Source organism: Doryrhamphus excisus, linkage group LG17, assembly GCF_037039965.1.
Source record: "Doryrhamphus excisus strain RoL-2023G ecotype Guam linkage group LG17, RoL_Dexc_Guam_v1.1, whole genome shotgun sequence".
In the NCBI taxonomy this organism is placed as follows: Eukaryota; Metazoa; Chordata; class Actinopteri; order Syngnathiformes; family Syngnathidae; genus Doryrhamphus; species Doryrhamphus excisus.
In genome coordinates, this window is record NC_136373.1 from 5688724 (window position 1) to 5708229 (window position 19506).

The 19506-nt window shown below is 39.8% G+C and overlaps 1 protein-coding gene and 1 non-coding gene across 2 annotated transcripts; one reads left to right on the forward strand and one right to left on the reverse strand.

The window, feature by feature from the left end:
- Positions 1-13: 13 nt before the first annotated feature.
- On the forward strand, positions 14-18785 carry calcrl2 (calcitonin receptor-like 2). The gene is made up of 13 exons (XM_058084623.2): positions 14-149; positions 9486-9543; positions 10707-10881; positions 13542-13649; positions 13722-13834; positions 14913-15004; positions 15085-15214; positions 15296-15449; positions 15533-15593; positions 17174-17240; positions 17333-17551; positions 17748-17789; positions 17884-18785. The coding sequence occupies exons 1-13, from the start codon at positions 100-102 to the stop codon at positions 18151-18153; spliced, it is 1539 nt and encodes a 512-aa protein (XP_057940606.2). The 5' UTR covers positions 14-99; the 3' UTR covers positions 18154-18785.
- Positions 18786-18912: 127 nt separating this feature from the next.
- On the reverse strand, positions 18913-18984 carry trnaq-uug (transfer RNA glutamine (anticodon UUG)). The gene has a single exon. It is a non-coding gene; the product is annotated as a tRNA-Gln (tRNA).
- Between the last annotated feature and the right edge of the window lie 522 nt (positions 18985-19506).

The following is a 19506-nucleotide window of genomic DNA, read 5'->3' on the forward strand; positions in this document are numbered from 1 at the left end:
CGTGTGTGAGCTCCGATTGTGTTTGTTTGAGAGCTGAGCTGCTGGTGGTTGGTCAGTGTCGTCACAAGGCAGCATGAGACTCTCATCTGCTTACCAGGGATGCACACATTGGACGGAAAAAGCCGTATGATGGCTCATTTCAAGAAAAGGTAAGCAAATTGGAAAAGTGATGTATTTTACTTTTACTTTGTCCAACTTTTGACCGGAATTTACCTGTGTGTAATTAATCCAACTTGTCCATAATAGAAGCCAAAGAGCTACTGTATCCTCACGTTGAAAGACGACTTAAATGTCAAGTTAATTTTTTATAAATTGTAGCAAAACAAAACTTAGTGAACTATAGTGACCGTTGGAAAAAACAGTAAAGGTCTGTTGGCTATTTAGAAACATTTTTACATTTCTCCAGATTTAATTATTCGACATATTGGTGGCATATTATGTGGCTGTTTGTTGCTAGGCAGAATTCTTAGGGCTCAGTCACAACTGCCCCAAGGGCCGATTGTCATAAAGTTACACACACAAGAAACAGGAAGTCAGACAGACAGACTAAATAACTCAGAAAAGAGATAAGTATGTGAATACATGTATTGAAGTATTTTATTAGTATTCTGTATTATGAATTATGATGGGCTTATGGTAGTTCTGTCCACAAGGAAAATAAAGTCAGACAGACGCAGTAAGGAAATGAGATAAGTTTGCGTGAACACATTAATTTTACAATTGGATTAGTAGTCTGTATTAATTATAAAATGCATATTGAAAAAAAAGTGTTGCTGGCACCTACACTCTTATCTAACAGGCACAAAGCTCCAGTCAAAACCAATCTTAGCTTCAATGCTGGACTCTCAGCAAGCCGACCCTTGGGGTCATCTGTCCGTGGGAAGCATCCACCTCCTAGACGTAATGGTGCAGTCCAGTGTCCCATTGTGACTTTGACTGGAACAGTCTGCTTTTGCCAGGGTGCTCTCTCTCTCACAGGGTATAAATAGAAGCGTTGGCTGCCATGTTGATCGTCACTTGTTGCCCAGTGTTGCCTTGTTTCATAACACAAACACAATTCCCCACAACCGACCCCCCGTCTAAGATTAAAAAAATGTGTTCTTATTTTAGTCCCGGTGGAAGATAGCTGACAAACGACTCCATTGCAAGTAGACAGCGTTAAGTACGTCACTTTACACTTGAAAGCTTCCTGTGGCCTGGTTCGGCTCCGCCCACTGTGTAGTGCCGGGTTGCTTTCACCGAACAGGTGTTAAAGGGGACCTACAGTAAATAAAAAAAAAGCTATTTTTGATCAGATGAGGAATACCCACTGTAACATTTGCACGTAACCAGTCGCCGTTTGACGACCCTGCACCACCTGAAGCTCCTGTGTTCCGATGAATGAAAAAGAATGCCAGATTATGATAGCCCCCCCCCAAAAAAATCTCAGGTGGGGTGTAGAGGCAGAGGTGCATATTATGGTTGGACTCGGTTCATGTGATTGAAGTTATTGGGGAGGGGCATGTTCAATTATATATGTGCAAAGAAGTTTAATAATTTCATTTATAACTTCATTCATTAATTTTTACCGCTTGTCCTCACGAGGGTCGTGGGGGTGCTGGAGCCTATCCCAGCTGTCCTCGGGCGAGAGGCAGGGTACACACTGGACTGGTCGCCAGCCAGCCAATCACAGGGCACATATAGACAAACAACCATTCATACTCACATTCATACCTATGGACAATTTGGAGTCGCTAATTAACCTAGCATGTTTTTGGAATGTAAAAACCGGAGTACCCGGAGAAAAGCCACTCATGCACGGGGAGAACAGGCAAACTCCACACAGAGAGTGGAATTGAACTCTGGTCTCCTAGCTGAGTCGCCAATTAACCTACCATGTTTTTGGAAATCGGAGTACACGCAAACTCCACACAGAGATGGCCGAGGGTGGAATTGAACTAGCTGTGAGGTCTGCGCGCTAACCACTCATCCGCCGTGCAGCCCTTTATAACTTCATATAATAGTTAAAAATGTTTAAAAGTCTATTGGAGTTCATGTTTATGTAAGATTTTGTATACATTGTTAAAAAAGTGTACTTCCCCTTTAAGAGCACATAGAGTAAGATATACTTCCTGGTTTACATTTTGCTGTCAGTTAGCGCTTGAGAGTTAGAAGGCATACGGTTTTCTTACCTTTTTCGTCTATTTTCAGTTTGTTGAAAACTATTGTGTTAGCCAGCTATTTTGTTTGTATTTTTGGGACTAAACGTGGAGATTTTTTATATTTTTTTGTTACAAACAAAACGCTCTTTTGTGTGGATTTGTGGCGCTACAGCTAAGCTACGTACACGGCCTATGGAGTTCAACTTATAGCAATAGACTGATATGTAAGCCAAAGCTAAATGCTATCAAGCTAATCAAACCTCTACATGGGGTAATAATCCACCAGAATTCCAGTAGTTTTCCACCATTGGTGGATTCTCAAGTGAACAGAAAGGGTCAGGACGCATACAAGACAGTGACCTCAGTGAGATAAAATGAGAAAAGGGAGTAGCGTTTGGGGTGAACTGTGTCAGGCTGACCATATCTGAGAGGTTTGTCAACATGTTCTGGTCTCCTTCGATGCGTGAGGCCTTGCTAGTTCACATGTCTTAAAAGAACGTCTTAGATTATAAGGGGTTAGATTGCAACAGATTGTACGGTTCGGAATGGGATTAAAGTTTTCAGGGAAAAGTGAGGAACAACAGATGACACAGTATAGTCCAGGGGTCTCAAACTCAATTTACTTGGGGGCCACTGGAGCTAGGGTCTGGGTGAGACTGGGCCGCATCAGGTTTTCCAAAAAAAACCAAAACACATTTATTAAAAACAAAAAAATTTAAAAAACTTTGCTTTGGTTCCAATTTTCTACAAGAAAAGCTCTGATGAAACATTCCACTGTTCCACTTACTTTTTATTTTTCTACACAAAATAAGATGTAAATTAAATAACCAAATCAAGAATCAACCAGTAATAAATAAATGAATAAAATAATAATAATAAAACGGCAAATAATAAAAACTTAAGAAACCACATATAGTTGGTGGGTAGACAAATTATTTTTGTTCAGATTAAAATTAACAAATCATTATTAGAGCCCTGTAGACATGACAAAACACAACTATAGTCACATTTATACTCTTTTTATTTACAACATATTGCGCAACTGCAGGGTCTTGAGACACATGCTAACTCGCAAACTAGAGAGCTAGCGACCTAAACGCTAGCCTTCAAGTTATTTCCTTTAAACTTAAATAGCCAAAAACTTACCACTTCCACACGGATAGGGAGGATAACTATTAACAGTTATTTAACCTTTAACATGAACATTAATCAAACATAATAATTTTTTCTGGGTACATGATTCCATACAGCATCCATATCAAACTTGCGCAGGCCGCACTAACATTAAACTTTCATATCAAGGCGGGGGCCTCAAACTAGTATCCTGCGGGCCACATTTGGCCCGCGGGCCGCGTGTTTGAGACCCCTGGTATAGTCTAACTCTAAGAAACAGGAAGTACCTTTGTACAACCATGTCTAATCACCTGTTTACCGTATGTACGTCGCCAATGGTGCTTTCGCATTGCTTTCTCCAAATGTAATTTAAACAATCAGATAGTCCTAATAGTCCACTTTCTGCAACACCTAAGGCAACCAGCATCGAATTAAATCCCAACAACACTTTTATTCACAGTGAGGAACTAAATGTCCGATGTACTAGTGCTATTAAATCCATTTAGTCAACCCCAATGAGGTCTGAGTGCTTAATTTGGCCTGCAAGTTGCATAACAGTGCTGACTGGTTCTTGGCTCCCATTATGAATGCATACAGACAGGTACAAATGGAGGGGAAAAACTCTACTAATGACTTTAGTAAGATTGCAAAACAGCTGGAAGATCATATTTTTCAAGAGAATCGGTGGTCAGATGTCAAATACTAGACTAGGTCATTCCAGTTCCTGGAGGAGATTTCAGGAACTAACTGAAAATCATCTCCCAATTCCCCAAAATAACAGCAGGAGCAGTCGTATTGTTGACTCAAGAAATGTGCACAAATTGCCAAGACAATGTTAACAGTTAAGCTAGCGCTAACGTAATAGAAGTGGTGTTATTATTATTATTATTATTATTATTATTATTATTATTATTATTATTATTATTATTATTATTATTATTATTATTATTATTATTATTATTATTATTATTATTATTATTATTATTATTATTATTATTATTTTCTACTGCTTGTCCTCATGAGGGTCGCAGGGGTGCTGGAGCCTATCCCAGCTGTCTTTGGGCTCTGGACTGGTGGCCAGCCAATCACAGGGCACATATAGACAAACAACCATTCACACTCACATTCATACCTATGGACAATTTGGAGTCGCCAATTAACCTAGCATGTTTTTGGAATGTGGGAGGAAACCGGAGTACCCGGAGAAAACCCACGCATGCACGGGGAGAACATGCAAACTCCACACAGAGATGGCCGAGGGTGGAATTGAACTCAGGTCTCCTAGCTGTGAGGTCTACGCGCTAACCACTTGACCGCCGTGCAGCCCTATTATTATTATTATTATTATTATTATTAACATTCAGGATTGAAATGAAAGCAGGGGGATAAAGGAAGGCCAAACTTTTAATCTAATTAATTAATTAACTTTTCATAACTGCATTCAAGACTGGCATGATGACCAGAAAGCTACGTTCCAATCATAAACTATATAAGGTTCCTAAAATATTGTGACATGTCAATAAAGTTTATTACTTAGGCCTATAAATATTTTTTTCAATAAACAATAAAAATAATTTAAAAAATATTTGCAAAAATTAATCATATTTTTAATGACCTCTCATGGCCCACCACGGGGCTGCGGCCTATACTTTGGGAATCAATGCACTAAAGTATGTAGTGTGTTCCCTATTACAACACATCCAGTAATCATTTGAGGAGTGATCCCGTCCAAAAGTAACAGGAAGTTGGCAGATTGATTCTATGAAACGTTGAAGGAAGGAAGGTGATGGTGTCCGTACTCGCCTTGAACGCAACCATTCTGGTCATCGTTCAGCAGTTTTGGCACCATCTCGTCTCAGACTTTCCGCATGTCCAAATCTTTAGCGATAGTCGGTGTCCTGATTTGCGACCAGCCAACGATCGCAAATGCACCATCACCCTGATGCACTTAACGTTTGACCTCAGTCCTGGTCTTTAAATGGTCTGGTCTTCCACAACCTCATGTCCTTCTTTAAACATCTCATCTCCGTATACTCTGTTCCATCTGACAGTTTTTTGTAAGTGTAGCAAAAACTTGACATTTGTTCATTGCTCTGTGCTCTTCATGACCTGCATATAAAACCATCTGAACAAAGGTTTGATGGCTGCATATAGCTATGATCATATGAATTATTTTGAAGTTTAGGTTTGAAATGAATCGTTCTTGAGACCTCGTATATACGCTTTGGCGTCATTGGGAGGTTTTGTCTTTTGAATGTAAACAAATGTTAGTTCAGCTGACACGGAACAAATGGCTGGTCAATATCAAGTCCTAACAGATGTGTTAAGACAGCCAGTAAAAATGTATAAATCTGTCATTTTTAGGAGAAAGTGTTCTGGCCAGTTTAATGATGACGTCAGTCAGCACTGTTCCGTGCTATGAGACGTTTTGAAATTTGTTTTGAGTGATAGTTCACTGGGATGTCAACAATGGGGAAAAAAAATGGCTGGATGGAGTTCCAGGATTCTTGCATTCTTGCGACATTTTCGTAAACTGGCTTACATGATTAAGGCTGATTATTAGTCACAGTCGAACCAAAAAACAGGCCATAAACATAGCACTTCTCACTTGGTCACATATGAACTAGAAAGCACTCCTCTTTTATGTGAGCTCCACCTGAGATGCACCTTCTAGGTGTAGTGGGTAGTGGGTGTGTCATACACACCCAATACGGGACGTACCAAACACCATAGCACAATTATGAAAAATTATAACAACACAACAATATTGAAAAATATAAGTTCACTCGCTGTATATATTGACTTATTTCCCCTTACAATGCATAAGCCCCCCGTGTTCCTTGTGTATGTTTGTAACAATGGCTTATTTTTAACCCGTTTAGAAGTGGAGTGAGAGGGCCGGTGAAAGGAGGAAGTGGTTGCAGGGAGACAATGGGAGATAATAGTATCCTCCATAGTCAGAGTACCTACTCATACATAGTACATATATACATACAGCAGCAAATCTTGTTGCTTGTTTTGCGGTCATTTTGAAATGTGTGGACTAGTGATAATGATGTACAGGGTCAGGCAAAAATGATCTGACACATTTGTAGGTTAAATAAAAGCCAAATAAAGTAAAGAAACAAAAAAGTTTTTATTTTTTGAAAAGTACATATAATGCCATTCTGTTATAATGGCATCTGTTATAATTGTATCTGTGATAATGATGTACAAGATCGGGCAAAATGATCTGGCACATTTGTAGGTTAAATAAAAGGCAAATAAAGCAAAAATAACCAAAATTTGTTTTTATTTCCGAAAAGTACATATAGTGCCATTCTATTATAATGGCATTTGTTATCATTTTATCTGTGATAATGATTTACAAGGTCAGGCAAAATGATTTGACACATTTGTAGGTTAAATAAAAGGCAAATAAAGTAAAAATAATCTGACACATTTGTAGGTTAAATAAAAGGCAAATAAAGTAAAGAAACAAAAAATGTTTTTATTTTTCGAAAAGTACATATAATGCCATTCTGTTATAATGGCATCTGTTATAATTTTATGTGTGATAATGATTTACAAGATCAGGCAAAAATGATCTGACACATTTGTAGGTTAAATAAAAGGCAAATAAAGTAAAGAAACAAAAAAGTGTTTTTATTTCCGAAAAGTACATATAATGCCATTCTGTTATAATAGCATCTGTTATAATTTTAGCTGTGATAATGATTTACAAAGTCAGGCAAAATTATTTGACACATATGTAGGTTAAATAAAAGGCAAATAAAGTAAAGAAACAAAAAAAGTGTTTTTATTTCCAAAAAGTACATATAGTAGTGCCATACTATTATAATGGCATCTGTTATAATTTTATCTGTGATAATGATTTACAAGGTCAGGCAAAATGATTTGACACATTTGTAGGTTAAATAAAAGGCAAATAAAGTAAAGAAACAAAAAAGTGTTTTTATTTTTTGAAAAGTACATATAATGCCATTCTGTTATAATGGCATCTGTTATAATTTTATCTGTGATAATGATGTACAGGGTCAGGCAAAAACCTACACATATGTAAGTTAATAAAAATAAAAACTTTTTTATTTTACTTTATTTGCCTTTTATTTAAGCTGAACAATACGACTCAATGGAAACTATCCTCGACTTGGATCTGTAACTTGTGTCGACAGTGTCATTTGACAGTGACTGTTCGCAGACTAAACATGCAGCAGTACAAAATGTGGGCCTCCTTTAAAGGAACCCTCACGGCTATTGAAATAACCGGTCATGCTGAACTTCCTGCAAACAAAGGACGTCTTCTTTTGGGTGCTAACCAAACTCCTTGGCCATAGTTCATAGTTATTTTATACACAGTGCTTTTTGGTCAATGGCATTACAGCAGTAATAGTGATAATACTCTGAACTGCAGTTACTTTGTCATTTAAAGGAGAAAATGTCTTTTTTTTCTAAAGGTTTGAAGTTAAATATGTCATATATATATATAAATTAGAGATGTGCATCCTGGCCGCCAAGCATTTTAATCCGACCCACCAGATGCCTAACCTAACCTAAGAATTCACATCCTCTTTAATAGTCATCGTTTTATTGTTTATACTTTGTATTGTATCTCACATATTCTTTATTCATGTACATTCCGGGTGTGTTATATTCAAGTTATCGGTAGTTTTGCCTGATGTTCAAAGTGCTCCTGAAAAAAGGGACTCAAGCACATAAACATTATTATTATTATTATTATATTAAGATTCAGGATTGAAATTAAAGCAGAGGGACAAAGGAAGCCCAAACTTTTAATCTAATTAATTAATTAACTTTTCATAACTGCATTCAAGACTGGCATGATGACCAGAGAGCTACGTTCCAATCATAAAAATATATAAGGTTCCTAAAATATTGTGACAGGTCAATAACACTCAAAAGTTTAGTACTTGGGCCTATAAATATTTTTTTAATCATGCAATAAATATTTTACAATAAAAATAATAATAAAAAATAATAATAATAATAATAAATTCAAGTTATCGGTTGTTTTGCCTGATGTTCAAAGTGCTCCTGAAAAAAGGGACTCAAGCACATAAACATTATTATTATTATTATATTAAGATTCAGGATTGAAATGAAAGCAGAGGGATAAAGGAAGCCCAAACTTTTAATCTAATTAATTAATTAACTTTTCATAACTGCATTCAAGACTGGCATGATGACCAGAGAGCTACGTTCCAATCATAAAAATATATAAGGTTCCTAAAATATTGTGACAGGTCAATAACACTCATTATTTAGGCCTATTAATATTTTTTTAAATCATGCAATAAATATTTTTATGATAAAAATAATAAAAAATAATAATAATAAATTCAAGGTATCGGTAGTTTTGCCTGATGTTCAAAGTGCTCCTGAAAAAGGGACTCAAGCACATAAACATTATTATTATTATTACGTTCCAATCATAAAATATATAAGGTTCCTAAAATATTGTGACAGGTCAATAACACTCATTATTTAGGCCTATAAATATTTTTTTAAATCATGCAATAAATATTTTTACAATAAAAATAATGAAAAAAATAAATAAATAAATTCAAGTTATCGGTAGTTTTGCCTGATGTTCAAAGTGCTCCTGAAAAAGGGACTCAAGCACATAAACATACGTTTTCGTTTTGCTCACCCAACGCTTTTTTCCTGATAGATACAACATGTGTATATTGAAGCATATAACATGAAAATTCATGTTCTAAAATGAATATATTGATATTATATTTTCCCTATAGGTGAAACAGCAGCCCTGTGACACAAACCATCCAGCATTAACAACACTGTACTCATGTCAGTCATCTTCTGTCTTGTCTTTCCCACCATTATGTTTTCTTTCTGTACAGGAAATGGTAAAAACTGAACTTAGAGAATTTCCAACAACATGAGTTATGACTTGGATTAAAGCGTGCTGTATTTGGTTTCTTGCCTTAAGGCTCGTCCAGCAGAAGAAACGTTTAATTGTTTTAAATCCCATCCTCTCTGCAATGCTGATGATGGTCTGAGACCCTTTAAGGGAACTTGCTGCACTTTATGCCCTACCATAAACAACATCTGCTTCTCTGACCTCCCGGTGCACACAGCGCTGAGGGATTAATGACGGAGCAGGGACTTCCTGTCTTGATAGATGAGGGAAGCATGTTCACAGAGGCTGCAAATGATAGATTCTTAATGTTTTCTTGTTTGTTCTGTTAGTGACACGTGGAAGACCGAAATTCTTCTACTGATGTTTGCAGTAATGCTGGGCTCAAAGGTAAGAACATAAACATGGAGACACACAACATTGTGGAGCATGCATATGAGAGTGTATTAGAAAAGCTAATTGTCCAATAGCTAAAACTTGCCATAGTACAGGGGATGCATTCCAAGACCCCCAGCAAATGGCAAAAAATAATAATTTATTTATTTTCATAGCTTATTTCAAGCCAAATAAAGCTAATATGCTTGTTTTACCAGAACATAAACAAAATACTGATACCCACAACTCATTCATTCATTCATTCATTCATTTTCTGCTGCTTTTCCTCACAAGGGTCGTGGGGGGTGCTGGAGCCTATCCCAGCTGTCTTTGGGCGAAAGGCAGGGTACACCCTGGACTGGTGGCCAGCCAATCACAGAGCACATATAGACAAACAACCATTCACACTCACATTCATACCTATGGACAATTTGGAGTCGCTAATTAATTAACCTAGCATGTTTTTGGAATGTGGGAGGAAACCGGAGTACCCGGAGAAAACCCACGCATGCACGGGGAGAACATGCAAACTCCACACAGAGATGGCCGAGGGTGGAATTGAACCTTGGTCTCCTAGCTGTGAGGTCTGGGCGCTAGCCTACCCACAACTCACCTTTTGTTTTTCACAATGCATTTATTTCTAGTATTCTCACATTATTAACTAAAAACATGAATGAAAAGCAGGTTGATTCACATCTGCTGGGTCCCTCCAGCTGCATCCGCTGCCTTCGGAAACACAGATGCAGCAGACGCAGCCATGTACACAACAGAAGTTCCTCCTGCACTAAAAGTGCTACATAATAGCTTCAGCAAGTCCCACATGCTAATCGGGAGATGGGGATCGGTGTTATGAAGCAAGTATCGGTCGATATCGATACTGTGCTTTTTTTTCCACTGATATCGGCTGATCCCGATTGGTGGCCGATTGATCGGACCACCCCTACTCTAAACCTTATAATATGCCTCTCAGAGGTATTAAACACATTTTAAATGTGTACTCCTTGTCCTCGAACGCCTCTTCCACTCCTTGTCACTCTCTGTAAAATATACCTCAAAAAAATAATTATTTACCGTTTAAAGCACACAAGAGAAATCTGCAAATATGATATACTGTATGCTGTATGCAATCTAATGATATTGACCACAGAAGATATAACTATAACTACCTTTCCACGTAGGTTACACGCTGTGAGGACATGGGGTCTATGGAAGGAGATGAATTAACCTCGCAAGATCAGGAGGAGGATGTGGCCGACATATTGGCGGTTCTTGGAACGACGCGTCACCAGATCCTGGCTGCGCAGTTTGAGTGCTACTTGAAGATAATTCGTGATCCGCCGCGAGCTGATGAAGGTAACAACACTGCACCTGATTATCGGATTATTTGATAGGATTACTAACATTTGCCATCTATCCGGAATGGACCACTTCACAGTTTTTATTATGATTTTCTTAAGCCAGTCAGAGAAATGCTCCAAATGTTTTACAGACGGTACAAAATGCCTTTGGGAAGTTACATGTCACAAATAGCAATTCTACAACTTTACAGAGTGACAGACATTTTTCATTCATTTTCTACCGCTTGTCCTCATTAGGGTTGCGGGGGGTGCTGGAGCCTATCCCAGCTGTCACCACATTATTATTATTTATTATTATACGGGAGCCAGGCAACGACATTTCGTTGGCAATTTCACTGCTTTGTTCATCTATCTAGCTATCTATCTTCGGGCGAGAGGCGGGGTACACCCTGGACTGGTGGCCAGCCAGCCAATCACAGGGCACATATAGACAAACAACCATTCACACTCACATTCATACCTATGGACAATTTGGAGTCGCTAATTAACCTAGCATGTTTTTGGAATGTGGGAGGAAACCGGAGTCCCCGGGGAAAACCCGGGAACATGCTAACTCCACACAGAGATGGCCGAAGGTGGGATTGAACTCAGGTCTGCGCGCTAACCACTCGACCGCTGTGCAGCCCGACAGACAACATTCATTTATTCATTCATTTTCTACCGCTTTTTCCTCAGGAGGGTTGCGGGGGTGCTGGAGCCTATCCCAGCTGTCTTTGGGGCGAGAGGCGGGGTACACCCTGGACTGGTGGCCAGCCAATCACAGGGCACATATAGACAAACAACCATTCACACTCACATTCATACCTATGGACAATTTGGAGTCGACAATTAACCTAGCATGTTTTTGGAATTTGGGAGGAACCGGAGTCCCCGGGGAAAACCCCGGAACATGCTAACTCCACACAGAGATGGCCGAAGGTGGGATTGAACTCAGGTCTGCGCGCTAACCACTCGACCGCTGTGCAGCCCGACAGACAACATTCATTTATTCATTCATTTTCTACCGCTTTTTCCTCAGGAGGGTTGCGGGGGTGCTGGAGCCTATCCCAGCTGTCTTTGGGGGGAGAGGCGGGGTACACCCTGGACTGGTGGCCAGCCAGCCAATCACAGGGCACATATAGACAAACAACCATTCACACTCACATTCATACCTATGGACAATTTGGAGTCGCCAATTAACCTAGCATGTTTTTGGAATTTGGGAGGAACCGGAGTACCCGGGGAAAACCCTATTTTCCCAGACAACATATTAAAGGAAATATTGCATTATTATGATACATCATCATGTATTGTTATTATCATATATTATTGTTACTGGTTTATTTGGTCTCAAAAAATGTTGACAAGTAGACCCAATCTTGTGTATCGTCTTATGTCTTGTGAGTTGGATGCCTCATGACGTCTACAAACTTTTTCTATGTCAAATTTGTTGTCCTTAAATGAAACATTGATACAGTACTTGACTAATAGTGTTGAAGTCTCTCATTCACCTTAGATGCCCTTTGTGTTTAGTGCTAATTGAAGAGAATGCAGTTAAAGAGGATGTGAGTCTGAAAGAAAGGAAACTTTGCCTTTGTCTGGTGGCATTGCTTGTTACTGCTGCTCTCATTCTATCCGCCTTTGAAATGTTATTTTGTGCCGCTGCGTAAGCCTGCCACCAGCAGGTTTCCGTCTATTGTTGGCCCCGTTTGAGCAGAGAGAGATGCAGCTTATGCGTACAATGCAACCTGCAGTGAGTAGTGAATTTATAGGACGGATGCCTAGTTGCGTTGGAATTTAAAGATTAAAGGCGAGAGTCAAATCGTTATTAAGGTGGGTTCCATGTTTATATAGCCATGCAACACAATATTCTAGACAAATCGGTCAAAATCATCTAAAATGGACGGTACTGAAGATGTTGTTTTTTTGAATATGGCTGGTATTGAATGAGGGGGACCAATTTTTCCACTTTTCTGACCTATAAATGTAGTTAGAATGTTGTATTCTCGTGTTAAACGATGCCAAAATTTCAGATAATGACGCCCTGAAAGAAGTTTGGGATGGCTCAAAACACTCGATTTCAGAGGGTGTGGTAAAACTGCGCCTTTGTGATGTCACAGAGGAGCGGACTTCCTTATATGGGCTTATATGAGCGCTGCTTCTCTGTTTACTTGCTAGCAAAGCCACATTTGTTTACAATTCCTAACAACGTCACCATCAGGTGGTTGGAGTTCCTGATTCCCTACCAGAAAATACATTTTAATCTGATTTTAATCGGTTAAATTCACACTGGACTGTTTTGTAAACATGGACAAGGATGTAGCTGGACTAGCTGACAAACTTTCCTTTCCAACGTTACTTGGTCATGTGGACTGAGCAAACAGTAACAATTTTTCAGTGTCCTAACTGTGTTTATTTCGTGTAAGTCATGGAGCGAAAGCTTCTGGCCGCTAATGCTAATGCTAAAATGCTAAAATGCTAAAGCTACTTACCATTAAGAGACGTCTTGAAGTAACCTCTTTTTTTGAGAAACTTCGGACTGTCCAGTTTCTACTTCCGTATCGGAACATTACACAACTTTTATAGTCTGTATAGCTATTGAGCTAGTTTGTTTTTTGTTTTGTTATTGTTATTCAACCACTATAAAATAGCTTGTACCTACTGCCCCCCCTGCAGGTAGTTACTGTAACCGCACATGGGATGGCTGGCTATGTTGGGGGGATTCGGCACCAGGGACCGTCATCCAGATGTGCCCTGAATACTTCCACGATTTTGACCCTGCCGGTGAGCCTTAAACACACGCACTATTCATTATTTTTCACTCCAAATTAAAAATTTTAATATTTTCTCCCACAGAGAAAGTGACCAAAGTATGTAATCCGAACGGCCAGTGGTTCCACCACCCAGAGAGCAACAGAGTTTGGTCCAACTACACTCAGTGTCAGATCTACACCAAAGACAAACTGAAGGTGACAATAACATATGCATGTAACGTTATTAAATAATTTTCATCTTAATAAGAAATGTTGGTATATGAAACTGATTTTATTTCTAAACGTCCCATACTGTACAATTCATTCATTCATTCATTTTCTACCGTTTATCCTCACGAGGGTCACGGGGGTGCTGGAGGCTATCCCAGCTGTCTTCCGGTGAGAGACAGGGTACACCCTGGACTGGTCGCCAGCCAGCCAATCACAGGGCACATATTGACAAACAACCATTCACACTCACATTCATACCTATGGACAATTTGGAATCGCTAATTAACCTAGCATGTTTTTGGAATGTGGGAGGAAACCGGAGTACCCAGAGAAAACCCACGCATGCAACGGGGAGAACATGCAAACTCCACACAGAGATGACCGAGGGTGGAATTAAACCCTGGTCTCCTAGCTAACCACACGACCGTCGTGCAGCCTACCCACAACTCACCTTTTATATTTCACAATGCATTTATTTCTAGTATTCTCACATTATTAACTAAAAACATGAATGAAAAGCAGGTTGATTTACCTTTGCTGGGTCCCTCCAGCTGCATCCGCTGCCTTCAGAAGCGCAGATGCAGCAGACACAGCCCCATACACAACAGAAGTTCCTCCTGCACTAAAAGTGCTACATAGTGTCTGCATGCTCATCGCCAAATTTTGTCCACACTCGCAACGGGTTGGGGGATCGGGGCTTTCACTCTCACAAAGACAGGAAGTCCCACATGTTTGTTCTGGAGCTGATCGGGAGATGGGATTGGTGTTATGAACCCAAGCATGCAACGGGGAGAACATGCAAACTCCACACAGAGATGGCCGAGGGTGGAATTGAACCCTGGTCTCCTAGCTGTGAGGTCTGCGCGCTAACCACACGACCGTCGTGCAGCCTACCCACAACTCACCTTTTATATTTCACAATGCATTTATTTCTAGTATTCTCACATTATTAACTAAAAACATGAATGAAAAGCAGGTTGATTTACCTTTGCTGGGTCCCTCCAGCTGCATCCGCTGCCTTCGGAAGCACAGAGGTCCATTAATACTTGTGCTGTTTGTGCAGTTTGCCATCAGTCTCTACTACCTAGCCATGGTGGGTCACGGCCTCTCCATTGTCTCCCTCATCATCTCCCTCATCATCTTCTCCTACTTCAAGTGAGTTCCGAGCTTGACACTCTTCTGTACATCACCGCATCGGCGTAAATCTCGACAGTGTTCTTTTTTTTTTTTCCCAGGAGTCTTAGCTGCCAGAGAATCTCCCTCCACAAGAACACCCTCCTCTCCTTCATTTTCAACTCAGTCGTTACCATCATGTGGCTTTCTCTCACGGTGGCCAACAACCAGGCCATCAACACCAGCAACCCAGTGAGTCCTTCAACGTCACAATAACTAAACTGTTTATTATTATTATTAATTTATTCATTTTTTATTAATTTTATCCATCAGTTGAGCTGTAAAGTGTTGGCCGTGTTGACTCAGTACACATCCACCTCCAACTACTTCTGGATGCTGTGCGAGGGCATCTACCTTCACACTCTCATCATAGTGGCCGTCTTTGTTGGGGAGCAGCAGCTCTTCTGGTACTACGTCCTGGGGTGGGGTGAGTCCTCTTACTGTACTCTTGTACTGTCCCAAATACACACCAGGCTAATAATACTTTACTGTATGTTCTTCCATCCTTAGGATTTCCTATCATTCCTGCCATCACGTATGCCGTGGCTCGGGGCTATTTCTTTAACGACAAGTAAGATCTAGGATGGTGTCATGGTGGCGAGGCTTCGTGTTAAGGTTATTGTTGGGCTCATGAGTGTAATTAATTCATATCTTTCTAGTATGATTTCAGTTTCAATTAATTTTTTTTCACTCTGTAATAATAATGATAATCACTCACTAGTCATAATAATGCTTTATTTAAAAGCTTTTTTCTGACAAAATCAAACTTTGTTCAAGCAGTATTATGACATTTTTCACCCCTAAATTTGACCATACTAGGGCTAGGTGATATATTGATTTAAAAATTTTTTTTTTTAGTATTGATATTTCATGACATCACAAGATGCAGAGTCGTTGTCCCGACAGTCAACAGACATATGGTTGGCTAAGTAAATACAAATGGAGTAGTTCAGCATTGTGCGTTCACAGAAAGTGCTCTTTAATACAATTGAAAAAACAGCATTTCCAGAAATGCTGCATATGTTTTACAAACAGTGCTGATTGCCTGTGAAAAAAATGCATGCCACAAATGGCAATTCCGCAATTTTACACAGATTAATTGAACTATGGGATTAGTATTATACATTAATATGAGTGGTTAGTGCGCAGGCATCACAGCTAGGAGACCCGAGTTCAATTCCACCCTCGGCCATCTCTGTGTGGAGTTTGCATGTTCTCCCCGTGCATGCGTGGGTTTTCTCCGGGTACTCCGGTTTCCTCGCACATTCCAAAAACATGCTAGGTTAATTGGCAACTCCAAATTGTCCAGAGGTATGAATGTGAGTGTGAATGGTTGTTTGTCTATATGTGCCCTGTGATTGGCTGGCGACCAGTCTAGGGTGTACCCCACCTTACGCCCGAAGACAGCTGGGATAGGCTCCAGCACCCCCCGCGACCCTCGTGAGGAAAAGCGGTAGAAAATGAATGAATGAGTGGTCACAGCGAGGAGACCCGAGTTCAATTCCACCCTCGGCCATCTCTGTGTGGAGTTTGCATGTTCTCCCTGTGCATGCATGGGATTTTTCTGAGTACTCTGGTTTCCTCCCACATTCCAAAAACATGCTAGGTTAATTGACGACTCCAAATTGTCCATAGGTATGAATGTGAGTGTGAATGGTTGTTTGTCTATATCTGCCCTGTGATTGGCTGCATGGCCACCAGTCCAGGGTGTACCCCGCCTCTCGCCCGAAGACAGCTGGGATAGACCCTCGTGAGGAGGATAAGCGGCAGAAAATGAATGAATGTAGGGTAAGTGGTTAACACAAAGGGTACACAGCTAGGAGACCCAAGTTCAATTCCACCCGCCGCCATCTCTGTGTGGAGTTTGCATGTTCTCCCTGTGCATGCATGGGATTTTTCCAAGTACTCTGGTTTCCTCCCACATTCCAAAAACATGCTAGGTTAATTGACGACTCCAAATTGTCCATAGGTATGAATGTGAGTGTGAATGGTTGTTTGTCTTTATGTGTCCTGTGATTGGTACTGTACCCAGCCTCTCGTCTAAAGACACCTGGGATAGGCTCCAGCATACCCCTGCCATCCCTAGTGAGGTTTAGCGGTATAGAAAATAAATGAATGAATAAAACTACTGACTAATGATTGTGTGTTTAGGTGTTGGTTCAGCTCACACACTCACCTGCTCTACATCATCCATGGCCCCATTCAAGCTGCACTGCTGGTGAGTGTGCCATTGAACTCACCACATCATTAGGTTCAATGCTAACATTGCTTGTTACATACTTCATGTACCCCGTTTTTATTTGTGCGCAGGTCAACTTGTTCTTTTTGCTGAACATTTTGCGGGTTCTGATCACCAAGCTGAAGGAGACCCACTGTGCAGAATCCACGACTTATATGAAGGCTGTGAGAGCCACCCTCATCCTCATCCCTCTGCTGGGGGTACAGTTCATCCTTTTCCCCTGGAGGCCCGAGGGACGCATCAGTCGGGCGATCTATGACTTCTTTGTAAATATCTTTTGCCATTTCCAGGTACAAACCACACTGTTTTTTTTTCAAATTCTGAAGTACCAGACATTTATTGTAGGTAAACATGTGCTGTATATTATTATAAAGGTCTTTTTTAAACTCCACTGGAAAGAAGATCAGCTTTACAGATGTCAGTGGGTTTTCGTGACATATTCCACTATCAGGTGTTATATGGGATTTTTTATTTTTTTGCTTACAGGGACTCCTGGTGGCAATTATATTCTGTTTCTGCAATGGTGAGGTATGTTATTAGCTTCGATAAGTACGCCATTTTTTTTGACTGCATAAAAATACTGTAAATTCCGTAACAGCCCCTCCCTTTTTGTATCCACTAGGCCCAAACAGCACTGAAGAGGAAATGGGCCCAATGGAAATTAGCCTGGGATAAGACCGGCTGGGGCGAGACCCCCACCACCACCCACAGCCACTTCAGCTACCACAACAATTCCTCCATCACAGAAACCAGCCGCGCCACTGTAAGCTTGGAGCAACCCGACGCTCACTGGAAGACTGGCGAGAGCGCTCCCTTCCTGTCTGAAAGTAGCGCGGCGTGCGACACCAGGGAGGCTGACACGATGAACAAGCTGCGGACGACCAACATTTGACGCAGATGACGACGCTACCGCCATTTTTGTCATAATAAAACCCTGGTCTTTTGTATTTTAAGAGCAACTCAAAAGCCATTGTATATTCAGATTGAAATAACACATTGCGTACATAAATGATATCACTGTCTAGTGGTTATATATGTCATAGTTTTGTATATATATATATGTTGTGCCTTAGAACTTATTTACTATAATTCCTCATATAGTGTTTAGGGTTTAGTGCAGGCTTTATACTACTTTCTTAGACTGAAATATAAATGTCAGCTTTACAGATGCCATGTGTTGTGTATCACCTGATTTTTTTTTCTTTCTCAGGGGAAAAAAAATGCCACTATTTCAGGTGTGGTTGTATTTATTCAAGTGGAATAACCCATGGATTCATTCAGGCTACTATACAGGCTACTATTTGAGAGATTATGTTATTATGGGCAATAACGCCTTAGTGCCTTTGTGAATGTTTTTTTCTGCCCCACTGAAAACACACTTGTTACTTTGACATTCCAATTAAAAAAAAGAACATGAGTTGTATCTTGGAAACTTGACTGTGGATTATTCATGGAGTATCTTTGAAAAAACATGTCCATAAAAAAGGGGGGTACTTTTTGAATTATGTGCACTGTACTTTTAAAAACATTAAATATTTTCAATATCTTGGAAGTTTTTAATAAGTGTGAATAAGTCTAAATTTAGTTTTATATAACATTTAAAACACGCATAATAATTCGGTAAATGTCTATAATTAATGAAAAACGTGTGAGGTCCCACCGAGATTTGAACTCGGATCGCTGGATTCAAAGTCCAGAGTGCTAACCATTACACCATGGGACCTGGGGATGTCGCTGACAGCATTACAGTGGGCTTTTATACGTTACACTGAACGAGTCATCACTCAGTCAGGATTAAATTCAATGTCACTATATGTTAGCTGTATGTTAGCTATTTAGTATCGCAAGTATTCCCAAACAATTACTAAACCGAATCTAAACATATACCAAGAACAAAACCTAGTGTTTTATACTGTTAATAATGTGATTATTATTAACAAACCACCGAATTCATGATTTTTCCCACGAATTTTTAAGCTAACATTTCTTCATTTTCCGCAGCCTACTCCACTTCCGTATTAGCAAAGAAACAAACATGACCGCTTCCGGTATTCGACATAATTTAGACAACAATTCAGGTACTGTACCCCTTCTTTGTGATTTATTATTAATTTATTTGACTCGAACAAGCACACAGATCCACCCCAACAACATGAAAACAAAAGAAATGCAACGGCAAAGTGAAAACGTTCAAACTGTAAAATATTTATGAATATACTCTTGGTGTCGCCACTTCCTGAATGTT